The sequence below is a fragment of the Betta splendens genome, chromosome 1 (genome assembly GCF_900634795.4).
Source record: "Betta splendens chromosome 1, fBetSpl5.4, whole genome shotgun sequence".
In the NCBI taxonomy this organism is placed as follows: Eukaryota; Metazoa; Chordata; class Actinopteri; order Anabantiformes; family Osphronemidae; genus Betta; species Betta splendens.
In genome coordinates this window covers 18,851,207-18,868,256 of record NC_040881.3, presented here as the reverse complement: position 1 = coordinate 18,868,256, position 17,050 = coordinate 18,851,207, and the positions used below count along the sequence as shown (strand labels likewise).

Below are 17,050 nucleotides of genomic sequence, written 5' to 3'. Positions count from 1 at the left end.
TAAAGTCCAGGCTTAACAGGGAATTGTTTACTGATTCATTCTCTCTACAGTAGAGGTGCGTAGTATTCCCTTATGCCACACATTAATCGTTTACGACCTATGTCTGAAACTATCTAAATCTATGCTATCAATAGTGGGGGGTATAGCTCAGTGGTACAGCATTTCACTGCAGATCAAGAGGTCCCCAGTTCAACTCTGGGTGCTCCCTTTTGTAAAATTTTTCATCAAGTGTCATCATAATGACGTCCCTGTACAACTTGGAAATCATTCTGCCTTCTTTGTTCTGCATTATTCATCTTGTTACTATATCACTTTTTATTGTCTTCCAAGAATGGTTTTAAATTACTTAATGTGGCGTGGTGGCCAAGTGGAAAGGCCTTGGTCTCGTAAACCAAAGATCATGGGCTCAACCTCCATCCACGCCCGTCAGGAATGTACTCAAGCTTTCTAGTTAACAGGATATGTCTATGTATAAGCTCATTATTGTGCTCCAAGATTGGGTTGACATTACTTAATATGGCCAAGTGGGAAGGCACTGGTCTTGTACACCAACGATCATAGGATTAACCCCCATCCATGCCTGTCAGGAATGCAGTCAAGCTTTCTAGAAAGAGAGACGTGCATTTTTGTCATTTTCTACAGTTCTCAGATAATACACAGGTCCCATCTTAGAAAAGTGTCAGAGACGTTAAATCTAAGAGAAACATTTATAATGACATCCCTCTACAACTTGGAAATCCTTCTGCAACATTCAACTTGTAACAATATCACTTATTATTGTGTCTTCCAAGAATGGTCTAACATCTCTTAATATGGTGTGGTGGCCAAGTAGAAAGGCGTTGGTCATGTAAACCAAAGATCATTGGATCGACCTCCATCCATGCCTGTCATTAATATACTCAAGCTTTCTAGCAAGGGGGATATGCATTTTTGTCATTTTCTATAGTTCTCAGAGATAGTACACAGGTCTCATCTTAGAAAAGTTTCAGTGACGTTAAACCTAATAGAAACCTTTAGTTCAGTAAACCCTAGTCTAAATAGGGAAATGTTTACTGATTCATTCTGTCTACAGCATGGGTTAGTAGTATTCCATTACGCCACACATTCTTTGTTTACGACCTATGTCTGAATCTATCCTATCAATACATGGGGGGTATAGCTCAGTGGTGGAGCATTTGACCTCATGTCAAGAGGTCCCGCAGTTCAACTCTGCTGGCTCCCTTTTGTAAAATTACTTTATCAACTGTCATAATAATGACATCCCTCTACAACTTGGAAAACCTTCTGCCTTTTGTTGGTTTTACATCAGTCATCTTCTAATGAATCAACCCCCATCCATGCCTGTCAGATGTGTAGTCGCGGCTTTCCGCTAAGAGATGGAGTTTTGTCATTTTGGACATTTGTCACAGATAAGACAGAGATCAACGGCCACTGACGTCAACCTCTGCATAATTTTTTTAGTGTAGGCAAGAGACTCCAGTGCATCAGGACCAGGGCGTCACGACACAACAGCAGATCCTTACTGAAAAGTGGCCATAACAATTTTGTGTGCAAAAATTTCAAATTGCCACAAAAATTTTGAATGTGTATGAAGATATTTGCAGTTCCCTTCAAATTGTGGGATTCCTGCGAACAAGTACTAGTTCGACTCAAAGGATAAGAACCATTGAAGGGACTATGTCAAATGTCATTTATTTACATATGAAAGTGGGGCCTAGCCATTGAAAAATATTTAGAGTTTAGAGTTCTGGTTACCAGTTTTGTGTATACAGCAGATAAAACTGATACTACGCTAAACGACGCTCCTGTCCTAACTCATGCATGAGTCAACTTTGATCTGATTCATTATGATCGCCAGTCCCCCTTAGATGCTTGTAAAGTGTGCTTGATTGTATCCATCTATAAATGCAAACTCCATAGCAACAGAGGGTGTCTTCTTGAGGTGGAGTGTATTTAGATGGCAGAAGCGAGAAGTAGGCACAAATAATAGACTGTCATCTTTAACCTGAATTGAGTCACTCTGCTACTGCTGCTCCAGGGTGCATTTGCCATTACCAGTGATGTTTGATGTACTACATGCACAACTAAGCCTGAGATGCAGTGCATTATGCATAATGTTTGAAGATAGAGAAAGAAATACACCTTGTGTCATGGTGTATGATGGCAATGTAGCAGACGGTTTTTCACTTGAACATGACAGCTGAGTTGCAGTGCTCATGACAAAACAGGAAAACAACTTTTTGTACTATTTGTATTGCAAGTCATAATTTAGATGAATAAAGGCAGAGTGTCAAAAGAAGTGAGCTAAAAGAACTAGTAATCAGTGCAATTCCAACTGATGTTACTTTTATCAGCAGCTGATGGTGCTCTGGCCTGAACTACCCCTGCTAGCAGCAGGCACAACACGCAACAAACACACAGTCAACTAAGAACAAACTAAAACGCAATACACTTAGGAGTAAGCAGATTCCCCACCCCTTCTCTTCCTGCAACTACCTTGATTTACTGGTTTTGCTTCACTATGCACACCAGTGCCAATTAAAATGTCAATAAGCAATAAGGCAATAAAGACACATTCTGCCGATGCCAGTTTGCTTTTCCTGCTTCCAGTCTATTCAACCAGGCAATTTGGAAACAAACCGAATTGAACTGAATCAAATTAAATCGAATCAAATTTTTATTTATATAGCGCCACATAATAAGAGTACTGTTGACCGACGCGCTGAACAAAATGAAAACACAATGTTAAATCAATAAACCATTCACAATTTTGAAATAACTCTATGTTAAAATAAAATAAAAATATAAAAAATAATCATTGTGTCATACCCCACTCTAACTATGAACAGGAATGGACGATATGAGGCACTGTGTGAAGTACAGTAGCTCTGAATTGGGATGTAGCATGACTTTGGTTCAGCTTGTACTCCCCATGTCGGAGCTCTGCGGCACCTTATCATTTTTTTATGCAACACTGAACAGGTTCAGATACATAGGTATTATGCAAGCTAGTGTTCTTTTTGTTGCCAAAATCACTTTAGGTCTAAACAGAGTCTTTTTATTATGATTTAAAATAGCTCATGACCTGCCAGTATTAATTTTAAGATGAACTTATAGCTAGTATTCACTATTTTTGTACCATGTGCACATTGCAATAATTAGATTTTGATTTGCCATTAGAGCCATTTAGCCCTACTAGGTCCTGACTGTACAGTTTGCAAGCATTATTTCTTAAGACCTAAGAATCTGTTCAATTTCGGCATATTTTATATATATATATATATTTAACAATATATATCTATATATTGTAGCACATTGATGAGACAGGTGTTCAGATGGAGGAAAAAAAGTAAAAACACATGTTTTGCAGAAACTGTATACTGTATAATATTGTGCTGTATGACAACATCTTAATCATACTAATCTAACTTGTTCAACAGCTACAAAAAGATTGTTTGCAAAACCTCCTTGTTTTTAGCCAACAGAGATGACACATTACAGCCCTGTTCAAATAATTTACTCATCCGGCTCTTTGAGGCTTTAAATTTTTATTTGACCCAGTGGATAAAATATTTAATATAATTTCATAATACAAGAAGTCACTCTTCACTCACTCAACGCTCAAGCACATATTTAGTGTTTTACAGTTGGCTATTTGGTAAATTATGTACACAGGAATTTAACTCAATAGTAAACAACTAGGAAAAGGGGAGAAAAGCTTCAGAACTAAAAGATCTAAATCTTCATGTGGTCTCTCACCTAGTTGAAGATCTTCATTTGTGCATGGTGTCCATATACTGTATACAGAATACCTTGTGTATGTATAAAATTGCCCACAAATGATAGGAGGTATATACTGGACATTCTTCCAAACAAGGTAAACAGAACAAGAAAGGATGTACAATGTAACCTATAGACAGGAAGTTTATTATAAATATTGTGCATTTGTAAGTTGTGTACGAAAACGGTTTCGGGTGATGTGCACATAAATCAAAACAACATCAAAACATGATGAGCGGCAGTGTCAAAACTATCATATATCGACTCTACCATATTGTAGAATATACAGGCCCCAAAACTATCGTATAAATGCAATAAATATTGCCTGTCTGGCAATACTGTCTAGTTCAGTTTTTAGTCTGCCATTTGTTAGAGTTCTTAACGTGGCGAACGCACATGCACAGCTCTCACCTCAGCATGCGACAATCTGGCAGAGGAGAGCAGAGTACTGGAGACTAATTACCATTGGAGATTAATGATTGCCAACAGCTGATGACTAATGGAACCAGGAGTATGACTGAAAAAAAAGTGAGTACAAAATAAAACTGGAAATGGCACAAATAATGACCGGAGTTGTGACACCATTTAGTTTGTTTGGATTTAGTAGCCGCTCCTGCTGTTCTTGCATGCTCCCTCCTCAGTAGAGACAGAGGAGGTGAAAAATAATTGTTAGTTTGCAACAGATGAACATTAATTGATTTACTCATAAAATGTTTATATTGTATTTGTATTTCTAAAACGACAGCTGCAAGCCTAGAATCAGAATCAGAATCAGCTTTATTGCCAAGTTTGTACAGGACAAGCAAGGAATTTGGATTTGATTGATTTCAAACTCTCTACTAAGAATTATTAACATATTCATTTTTAATTATTTACAAAATATAACATTTATAGATTTATTTATTAGGTTATTCCACATTTATAGTTATTGCACTCACTCATTGTTCTGTGATTAAATAACAAACATTTACAAACTCTGAACCTTAACAACAATACAGTAGATCATTACAGTGATCCCCAAAAAACCTTTATCCATGATGATGTCACTTGTCCCTAAACAGAACAGCAGTCTTGCATAATGCAGGGTAAGGCTCTGTATGTGAGGGTACACTTTGGCATAAGACGGCACAAGAGTGAAAGACACACAGCAAGAGGACGTGAGTGTGTTTGCATGCATGCAAAATTCTGCCCCTACTTCCCTCTCACTGATGATATAATGCTTTCAGGCTGTTGTCATGGAAACAAAAAGGCACCACTGTCTGAATTTGGCATGGGGAGGTATACAATAACAAGTGGGAGGGGGCTGTCTAAATGCATTTGGACTAACAGCGTTTGATGACTAAGCATATTATGTTACAGCTGGTACAAACCAGACTCGTAAAGTAATCACAACACTTATATTATATATTCTATTGTGTTAAAAGTACTATTAAAACTACATATTATGTACATACGGTGAGTACATAATACAACCAACACCCCCCCACATACGTAGTAACATCATGTCCATTATGTTAATAAAATCGCAAACAGTATAGTAGCATCATTATGTGTAACAAGCATTTGTGTATGTACAGTGTCACCTGAAACAGCAAAGATGAAGAGTCATGGTGACAAGTGATGACCAGTAACCTATGGGGTGCCAAATGTAAAAGGAGCACCTATAACTAGTTTTCTCACATTTAACTAAATGACACAACATGTTTTCTCACATTTAGTTAAATGTGCAAAAGTCTAAATGTAAATGTTAAATGTAAATGTTAAATGTAAATGTTAAATGTAAATGTTAAATGTAAATGTTAAATGCTAAATGTTAAATGTAAATGTTAAATGTTAAATGTAAATGTTAAATGTTGGCCGAGTGTAAAACTGAATATTCATGAATGGGCAAGTAGACTCCGTCCCTACCCTCAAAAGCGCTGGTCTCAGATCAGAGACGCGAACTCAATCACCTCAAACAGTGCTCGCAAACCCCGCCCACATCTGATCTGGAAACTTTTGTTTTTAGCCTGGACGTAACTTCGGCTAGCTAGTATAGTTAGCCAACTAATTCTCCACCGGCGCCACAGAAATATTCTTTTTAAACCTACTTGACTCCTCATTAATGGTGTTTACGACAGAACGGCAGTTTGAAGCGGAGCCTCAGCCCGCACACCTGCCGTTACAGCCCGTTCAATCTTCCCCAACGGGTGGGAGTCGGAGCTGGCGGCCATGATGGCTTCGACTTCTGGCTTCTCTCCAGTATTTTCGTGCACCGATCCAGAGTCAGATGTGGGCGGAGCTATGCGTACTGTTTGACGTGTTTGAGTTCGCGTCTCTGATCTGAGACCAGCGCTGTTTGATGGTAGGGATGGAGTCTACTTGCCCATTCATGAATATTCAGTTTTACACTCGGCCAACATTTAACATTTACATTTAACATTTAACATTTACATTTAACATTTAACATTTAACATTTACATTTAACATTTACATTTAACATTTACATTTAACATTTAACATTTAACATTTAACATTTAGATTTAACATTTAACATTTACATTTAACATTTAAAATTTACATTTAACATTTAACATTTATATTTAACATTTAACATTTACATTTACATTTACATTTACATTTATATTTAACATTTACATTTATATTTAACATTTACATTTAGACTTTTGCACATTTAACTAAATGTGAGAAAACATGTTGTGTCATTTAGTTAAATGTGAGAAAACTAGTTATAGGTGCTACTTTTACATTTGGCAACCCATAGTAACCCAGTAACAAGGGACCTGGAGGGCCAGGAGGGCACATACCATGAACCACAAAGATGTGAACCTCCCAGAGAGAGCTGCAGCAGCTGCAGAGACAACACCCAGGGCCCTGCAGTAAACAGAGGAAACCTGGGCACCAGGGCAGTCAAAGACCCACCTACAGAAACAGACAGAGCACTCAGGCACATACCAACCCCCAGGACCTCCCCTACACCAGCAAGGAGGCCTGTCTCAGCCCTCCGGGGACAACTGTAGGCTAACCTACCAAAGGCAAATCTCTAACCTGAAAGCACCACAGTCACCACCACTCAACCCCAGAGGATCTATGCGGCCACACCAGCAGCCAGTGTGTTGATGGTGTAATCTACCAAACAGTTCTACCAAATGTGTTGATGGTGGTTTAATCTACCAAACAGTTCAAGTTCTGAACATTCATTCCAACTTACAGTATTTTCACCACATAATTGCATTAGGTTGGTTTCTACTAAATACTTAAGGCGCATTAGACAAAGAATCTGCCCGATTGCTTGATGTATAAATTATATTAAATTAAAAACCTGCTGTTTGAATAAAAGAAAACTTGGCTGTGGCTACAGTACGTTGTTCCAGATGTAACTTAGTGTTTAGCTCATTTCTAATTTGCAGTTCCTAGACATGTAGTCATAATACACAGTACAACAACATACGTATAAACACTGTGACTGTATTGACAGATGGGGTAAAAATGCTTTTCCCACAATCTTTCTGTAATGTTAAATAAAGGGAATGTGTGTAGTGTAATACCATGAAGAATCTGCATTAGTGGTGTATGTGGTGCCAGAGGAAGGTTTAATGGCTGTGAACCACTATGGATTTGTGATACCTCCCTCTGTTCTACTTTGACAAAATACCATGGACTGGAATTTATTCAGCCCATTATGAATTCAAGTATTGTGCATTTCACTTCTGGATAATTATGCACAGTGGGAATTTGTTTTTCTACTCTGTGTGTGTGGAGGCTTTGTGTACTTTCCCTCTGTAGAGAAACATCACAGATAACATCCATTGAGTGATGTGACAGCCAGTGTCCATCAATAATAATGTGGTGGAAAACGACCGTTAACAGGCAAATATGAAAGAGATTGATCTTTGGCCACAGAAAGAAAAGAACACAAAGAAAAAAGAACATCTGATTGGCTTGAGCTTTTTAAATCTGCATTTTAATCTTTGGTGTTTTCGCTTTGCAGCACCAGAGGCTATAATCGCCCAATTTACAGTAACATGTATCTCTAGCTAATCATTAAATTCAATGATAAAACGAATGAAATATTCCACAGCATTGTATCAAAGATGCAGTGCAATCACCCAATCATCCACCACCACTTGTTCCCATGGAAGGTCCCTGGGGGTTGGAGACTATCTGAGCTATCTACGGGCAAGAAGGCATGGTACACCCTGGGCAGGTCACAGGGCAACACACAGACAGACAACCATGTACACACACCTATCTATGGGCAATCTAGAGTGACTAATTAACCTAATGCATGTTTTTGGATCGGAGAGAACCCACAGAAAACATGCAAAAAAACTCCACACAGAAAGCCACCTAGTCCACCCGAGGAATAGAAGCCAGGACCTGGTCGCTGTGAGGCGACAGTGCTACCCACTGCACCACCCAGTTCAATTACAATAAATGCATGGACAACAAAAGCTGTTCACCCTAAGACAGACACTCAAACTTTACCATCTTTCACAGTCTGCAGCTCACAAATGCATACTATGCTGCATAAATACATCTACCTGGAGTCTGTTACTACCTACAGTAGCTAATAAATATTATCCCTTGCATAATATAGCTGCAAGCAAAGCACTGAAGTCAGGGGTCATGGGGGTTTGGTGTAACACTAATGACAGTCACACACAAAGAGGAAGGAGGGGTTTTGCTTTGTGCCAACGTCATGGGGACTCATGCCTGTTGGAATTGAATCTGTTGATGCTCTAATGGTGCTGGGACAAGAAAGCGCCAATATTAACAACAACAAAAGATACCAAGTGTGTGATGGTTCTCAACATAACAACAAATCCAAGCAAGCAGAATGAAAAAGCACCTCTATCCTTGGGTAACTACACAAGCTTTTTTCCTGTGTACATCTTATGCATATTCTGAGTGCATGTGCAGGGCGGGGGGCCTGCTCTGCACATGCTCAGTGGGGGATGATGATGCGGCCTGACACATTGCATGTCGTGAGTGTAGTTACTGTGCTGAGTAATGTGACATTTAGGACTCCTGCTTTTTTCTCCTCTTCATGCACAGTTTGTTGCACGCACACAACACGCTTGAAAACACACATATACACACACAGAGCATGCATCCAATACACATATATCATGAATGTATCTCCCTTCAGCTAAAAAACAATCTCTGCATGCACAAACACTAAAGTCAACATCTCATATAAGACAAGAGTTGGCAAATAAGATGAGATGGGATGAGACGAGATGAGATGAGATGGGATGAGATGAGATGAGATGAGATGAGATGAGATGAGATGAGATGAGATGAGATAATCTTTAATAGTTCCACAGTGGGAAAATTGCTTCACACAACAGCAGAGAGTACAGAGCAGAGAATACAGCGACAGATTAAAAGACAGTTAAAGACAGTTTGTGTTGGCACAGTACAAGGCAGTACAGTACAGCGGTAGAGTGAGTATAAGGTCAATGTAAATGTACCAGTTTGCAGTTTGCGAGTGTTGCACAGAAAAGTTGTTGCACATTGTGTAAATATAGAAAAGATATATTGCACAGAGTTTGCACACATATTGTACAGAAGAGATTACTACGTAACCACTGATAAAGTGGGTGAGTGACTGTAGTGGGAGGTAGTTAGCAGTTCTGATTGTATAGTCTTATAGCATCATGTAGGAAAGATCTGCGTTATCACTGCTTCACACACCGAGGGTGCATCAAATCAAAAAGCAGGATCCTCAGAGAGCTGCTTCTCCGAGTGAGAAAGAGCTTGATACAGGAGTAAGATAACGGCGTCGTCTACTCCTATGCCATGTCGGTGGGCGAACTGCAGCGTGTCCAGGTAGGTTCCCACCACAGAGCGGAGGTGACCCAGGACCAGTCTCTCCAGTGTCAAAGCCACTGGTCTGAAGCTGCTGAGGTCTTTGGCATGTGGTGTCTCAGGCACTGGTACAAAGCAGGAGGTCTTCTAGAGCCAGGGTACCACCCTCAGCTTGAGGCTCAGGTTCAAGACAGGCTCCATAACCCCACACAGTTCACCTGCGCAGGACTTTAGGAGTCTGGAGCCAGTGGTGTGAGGTGACAAAAGGTTTGGAGGCAGCTCTGGGAGGGAGGTGAGTGGGTGCTGCAGCCTGCTGGTGACTGAGAGCAGGGTCTCCGAAGCTGTGTCTTAGCGGACGTACACAGCAATTATTTTAACGTGTGAACTCCCGTGGCAGATAGAATGACCTCATGTCCACCGCTAACAGCTCAATGTCTCTGATACACAGCTTTATTTTGATAGTGCAAGGTGCTGGCTTACATCTCATCTCATGTTCACAAACACAGCCAGGCCCCCTCCCTTCCTCTTACCGCTATATACAAGTTGTGTACACCAATGCAACCAACAAAAGCAATAGAAAAATAAACTTAAATAAGCGAAGAAGGTAATAAATAGACGTAAGAGGACAGCTGTGACCAGCAGCCAGCTTGACCGGCGCCAGAGGCAATTTTTGTATTATGGTTCATTCAATTATTATTTAACTTAAATCTAATTAATTTTCCATTTTACAAATAAGGTTGTACTTTCCCCAAAAATCTACATATTTATATTTATCTAAACCTAGAAATTAAATGCATACATTTTTATAAACAATAATAGAACAAAACAAATCCTGCCAGCAAAACAATTTTGGTGAACATAGGACAAAAAGTTACAGAAATTTAGGTCTGTGCTAGTCGCAAGTTCTGTCTGCTCAATCTTTATCAAACGCAAGCTTGCTCTAGATGTCTGACCAACATGAGCAATCAAGCAGAGAATGTTTCTCAAGGACAGAACACACATAAGGACTTAAGAGATATCGCTGCAAAGGCAAAGATAAAAAGTTACTGCAGCAGTTTGTAAATCTGGGCCACACAGCAAAGTGGCCAAAGGAGGCTACTTCAGAGACAAGCCACGTGACAGTACCATGAACTTTGTCAAATGTCAGGACTGAGCTGCAGTCCAACTAATCATGTGCAGAGTGTACGACTCAAAAACCATCCCTGTGATTTTTACTCTGACAGAGAGAGATGATGAGAAGACATTAAACCACATTTATTTTGAACTTGTTCGAAAATGTGTTATGTTAAAGCAGAGTGACCTGAAAAAGTGAGGAGGAAAAAGTCAGCACTCAGTGGTAACAGTCCAGATACAGATGTTCTACTGTATCTGTAAAAAAAGTCACAATGCTGCCTCACAGCAAGTAGGACCCAGGGTCGCCTGGTTGCCTTTCTTAGTGGAGTTCAGTGGTTCTCCCAGTGTCTGTATGGGTTCTTTCAGGTTACTACAGGTTCCTCCCATATTTTAAAGACATGCAGACGGGTCAATTGGAGACCCTAAAGTGCTTTTAGGTGTGAATGGGCAGTGAATGAATTTCTGTCTATACAGTTCACATGGCTCTACGATGTACTGGCAACCTGTCCAGGGTGTATCCCTGTCGCCCAACTGAAGGCTGGGAAAGACTTCAGCACCCCAGGTGGTCCTTATAAGGAAAAATGGAAACAATCGCCACTTCAAAGTTTTACTCTCTTTACTGCACATAAATATACAGTATTAACCCTGTAATGTCCAAACCATCCAACAACAACAAAAATTAAAATATCAATTTTGTTTTATAAGTTTCAGTAAGTTTTAATTTGTATTATAATTTGCTGCCTCCTGGTGTAATATCCATTCAGTACAAGTATCTGATTGTATAGTATTGTATTGTATTTTTGTTAGTCAGCATCTGTATGTGGTGTTATGGACAAGAATTCAATTTAAAGTTGAAGGTGATAAATATTACAACACTACTATCCAGGAGAACATTTTTAAGCAGGCCTTCATATTTGTATTAGAGGCTTCCCTTCAGCCTTTGTTTGGCAGATAGGACAGTACAAAATGTAGCTTTCAAAACCCTTTTGAAATGGTCACAGCCCAAAGGGCTGCAGCTAAAATCTGACTCCCTCCTGGACCAATCCCATAAGTCAGAATATTAAGCATTTTATTATTTTAAAAATAATTAATAGATAAATGTTCATTTATCTTAAACACAATAATAATGAACGGTTTTCAAGACTAAGTTTGATTTTAATCTGCCAATCATCACTTAACCCTCCCAGCAGATGGGCCAAGGACAAAGCAGCCTAAAAGGGGCAAATATTCTTATCTTATTCTCCTTCTCAAAAACTCCTCCAGACTATAACTAATTCATCTGGTATATGTGCTACATATGATACACTACTACTTACACACTACTACAAAAAAATACACTGCCTGCAACATCTACAGTATAGTAGCTCATGCCTTTAAACTATTCTTTTATATGGAAGGCAATGTTCTAATCCCATTTAATGCCGTTACAACCTTTGCTTTTGTCCCATCACATGTCTCCATAAAGCAAACCGCCCAGTAACTACTTTAAGTGAATACTCAGCAAGATGTTTAGAAAAACACTTTGTGCAGGACACATTACGTCCGCTCAAACTCTGCTGGGAATGCAGCAGTAACAGAGGATGTTCGTGGCACTCAGGAAGCGGCCTCAACATCATTCACAGTCACACCAGCAGGATGAATCTTTAAAATTGTGTCATGCCACTTTTGCTGCTGGCAAACAACCTGGGCTCCATAATTTATCAGGGGTGGAACTTGAAAAGGTTTCCTCTGGGAAAAGTGTCACGATCTGGGGTTTTGTGTCTTGTTGTGTCCCGTTTTAGTACAGTAGTTCCTGTTTTATTTTGGTAATCTCCCGGTCTGTGTTGTGTTCTAGCTTCACTTCCGGTTTATGTCACGTCACAGCTGTTCTTGTTTCACCCGGTCATTATTCACACCTGCACGTCATCAGTAATCGAGTCACGTTGTATTTTACCACCACCTGTGTCCTCAGTTCCCCGCCAGATCGTTGTTTCGTGTGTCATCGTTGTTCCCCCAGTTCATTGTTCCTGTCCGGCCGTGTTTTCATGTATCCTGGTTTTGCTGATCGATCGTGTATGAACCTTGCCTGTCCCTGACGCTGCCTCTGCCTAAACCTGGAATAAACCACCCTTTTGATCACCGTCAACCTGTGTATGCTGTGCATTTGGGTCCTCATCCGAGCGTTCCTGACAAAAAGAAATTGAAAAGATGAAGACAAAGACCCACTGAAATGAGTAAAGGGAAGTAATGAAGGAAAATGGCAACAAGAGAAAAAAACAATGTTGGAAATGGTTCTGGAGAAGAGCAATGGAAAGATTGAGGAAAAAACAGGTGAGCAAGGAATGATGTAGAGGGAACACAAAGACCTGCTGAGCTAATTGCTGTGATAGAGTTAACCTATTCCCCCGAGCACACACATGATCACATTTTCAATCTGCATGCAGGGCAGTTGTGAAAGAACAGCTCACTGTGTAGTCCTTGTCATAATGACGTCCTCTTAGAGGAAGTCATTTCTGACGCTGTTCGGGAGAACTGTTAATATCGAAGTATGTGAGTCCAAGCATTGGAACTAAGACATGTTACTAAACTCAACTTACAACAAACAGGACAAGTCAACTTTTTTGCTGCAGTCCCACCAGAATGTCACATCTGCTTCCTGAGGAGAAAATACACTTGACCTGGTTTATATGGAAATTGTTGCTGCGAACAGTGCCCAATCTCCCAGGTGTGGAGGAGGGCACAGGACGTGGTGGGAGAATGAACAACAATGCATATACACACACACGCACGCACACACACGCGAATACACATACGCAAACACACGCAAACACAAATGCAAACGCACACACGCAAACACGCGCGCAAACACACACAGGCGCGCACACACACACACACACACACACACACACACACACACACACACACACACACACACACACACACACACTCATATACCTGTACACTGCAGAATCCAGATCTGGCACCCTTACATTAATCAATACAATTTGGTTCAATGTACAACCCCCACATGAATATGAACACAAACATACAGCACGCTCCTTCAGAGGAAGCCCTGATTAAGTCATCACAGCCTCCTTTCCTAAAATGAAGTGTCGCATTGGAGCTAAGCAGAACAGGGAGGAAGAGGAACATTAAAGGACGGCCTCTGGAAAAAAAAAACACCTGGTGTTGAACAGTCACATGCATGGGGTACCCAGACCACAATCTGTCTAATCACACAGATGGCACTACTGTACACAAAGCTGCCTGGGGAGATGCATTACGCACCTGTGTTTGCAAAGAACTGATGGAAAACAACATATCAGGGCTGTGTTGATATGTGTATTTGTGAAACTGAAGGGGATGAAGGAAGAGCATGTGAGTGCATGAGTGTGTGTACGGCAACACATTTCATCAGTTTTACTGCAGATGGAAACTGCAGATGACTAATAATCCCACTGCTGAGATTTTCAGCAGTCATTTTTTTAGGACTACACACTTGATTTAGACACCAAAATGATCAACTCTTGTTTTAAAAAATAGTCTTGTGGTCAGCTATAGACATATGCCATTCCTTAACACTTACACAAACTCCTCTTTCCTGCCCAGAACAGTTTTGACATTTTCAGTCATTTGCAAATCTCAGGAGAGAGGACACACAGATATAACCGTTTGCAACCTTTACTACTACTCCCATGTGGGCTTTCAATCTGTTTCCCATCTAAAACATGACAAGGAATTAGAGAAGAAGTAAAGTGTCAGACATCAACACAAGTAGCACAAGGACGCAGACCTAATTATAGGTATTATGGTTTATTTCATTTGTGGCTAGAGGGGGGAAAATGGCAAATGGAGGCCTTTCTCACCAGACAGTGCCTTCTCTTTAGTGAGGTATCCTCCCAGAACATGCAGCCCATGTTTGTATATATAGTATTAATTACATGATCCTTCATGAATGAATGTGTAGATAAATTTAGTTCCTTTATTGATGATGTTTCTCTCTATTGTTGCCTGAACTGAACTTTTTTTTACGTGTAACTTTCAATGAGTTCTGCACTTGCAGGAATGCAGGAATAAACGAGAAAAGAATTTCACTAAAACACAAAGAGAAATTACATCTCAAAGCTAGAAACTTATTTTTGAAATGTTGTTACTACTGTTGATATTTTTTAAATGTTTGTAATAGTCCTCAAGGCATTGCTACAAACATCATCCTCACCTGATCTGGATGGAATTTGCTTCACTATCCTGTAAGCGTTTCTATTAAGCTCTACACTTGAACTCTACAAATTACATATACATTACCTATTATTCACGTAATAGAAATTAACTGCACAAAAACAACAAGACACAGAATAATTTACAGGTACTGCAACCATATTATCCAACTTCCATTCCACTTAATCCCGTACTTGGGGACGCATTGGAACTCAGCCCTGAACAGGTCACCAGTCCATCACAGGGCCACACATACTATATAGAAACAACCATTCACACACTTGTGCAATTCAGAGTGACCAATCCATCTAATATATGTTTTTGGACCGTGGGAGTACCCAGAGGGAACCTATACACCTGGTTGACCTCCGGGAATGGAACCAGGACCTTCTCGCTGTGAGGCAACAGTGCTACCCACTACACCACCATGCCGACTGCATTTTTATTATTTAAAATAAAAACAAAGTTATAATAATAGAATGAATTGTTGTTGAAATATTACCAGCAATGCATGATGTCTAATTTGGGGACAGATAAATAATCAAAATTTCCTCCCAAGATAAAATCAAATCTGAACTTCTCGGTTGGAAACAATGCACATACAAGAAAACAGCTTTTAAATAGCTGCCCACTGTAGTGACTACTGTGCATGAAGGGATAGACTATCATAAACGGGAAACGTTTGCTCTAGGGGGTTGTAATTGTTTTCATTTGTGTCCCCACATTTATTTAAGACTCAGTAATTTTTCAATTGGGAAATTACTCATTAGTCATAGCTCTAAACATAGCCTTGAAGGAACACCGCCTCTCACCCTACACCACGCATGGCCTGCTTCAACATCCGTCCTTTCTCAAGTACCCAACCTTTTTAACAGGTCGTAAGAAACATGACTCATTAGGTCCCTGCATCTGTCTGTATCTCGTACCAGGGATAGGAGCAGACTTTACCTCAGCAAGCCTATACTTTGAGAAAATAGAGGTTATTTAGCAAAAGACCTGCAGCCCTCTCGAGGATGACAAGGCAGCCCCGCCACTGGGGGTTATGTACGTTAATTTTAGCATGAGCAGAAGAAGTAGCAGCTACTGCCTAATAAGCGGGAGGAGAATGAGTTGAACTTTGACCTCAGTTCTGTTTATAGATGACAGGTGCGACCTTGGGAGGCTGACAAAGGAGATTGATGATGGCCATTTTGCTAATGAGCTCACAAGAGACCCACCCTTCCCCTGAGGGATTGCCAGTCCTCCCCTGATCAAGGTAAAAAAAAGGCAAATGTGATCTGGAGTGGATTAAATCCACTCAAATCTTGTACATGAATTCTACAATCAAACTTACTTCCATTTTCACTTAAAATAGGTACAGACATATTAACTTAACCTCACTTAATAACCTTGAGAGTCTGCAACAGAGGTACAGGAGTTTCTGGTTGATAAGATAAAAAGGTAGCCATGGAAACAGGGTTTTTTTTAGTTGTAATATGTGGCTACCATGCAGGAAACACAGAGCAAAGGAATGGGAACGACGAAGTGGGACATAGTGTGAAAAAAGATGGAAACCTCGGTGGATAGAGTGACAATGAAACCTGCAAGATCCTAAAACAATGTGACTAACTCCAAGTGTGAAAACCGCTGAGGCAGTCGGTATTCATCTTTGCCTGCTGTAGCCTGAGCTCATGGGAAATCATCTGACCTCACAATCTGGGTTACTTCACATTAAAGAAAACAACAGTGGGAGCGGTAAAGGTAGAAAGACAGTGTATGCAGAGTGATTATTTGTTGCCTATTTGATCTGTTTTTTATTTCCTCTTTTGCACTAAAATCTGGAGGGCAAGTCAAAGTGGATGGTGTCCTCGTTTCTGTTTTACCTGGAGCAGTGCAGTTCTTGGGTCCTTGGCTCCCTGCCTCCTCCAGGCTACCGTTGTCCATTTCCTGCAGTAGCCTCCTTCCTCCCCATCGCCCCTGTTCTCCCCTGCTCTTGTTGGAGACATCAAAACCTGGTTTGTCAGAACAAAAAGTTGACTTTCAAAAAAAGATTCATGTGACATTTCAGTGCAACTACAATATCTAAATGTCACCTGCATAATTTAAAATATATACAATATTTTCTTTAAATTACAAGTGAAGAGGAGTTTGTAAAGTCAGAGATAAA

The 17,050-nt window shown here is 40.1% G+C and overlaps 1 protein-coding gene across 2 annotated transcripts in view; it reads right to left on the bottom strand.

Annotated features, from left to right (window-relative positions):
* The window catches only part of LOC114854404 (sodium/potassium/calcium exchanger 3), an 80,478-nt gene that overhangs the window by 60,060 nt on the left and 3,368 nt on the right, over window positions 1–17,050 (bottom strand). For both annotated transcript variants that reach the window (XM_029148741.3, XM_029148751.3), the window contains exon 2: window positions 16,767–16,895. In XM_029148741.3, the coding sequence (XP_029004574.1) occupies window positions 16,767–16,895 (129 nt within the window). The remainder of the gene's footprint in view (window positions 1–16,766; window positions 16,896–17,050) is intronic.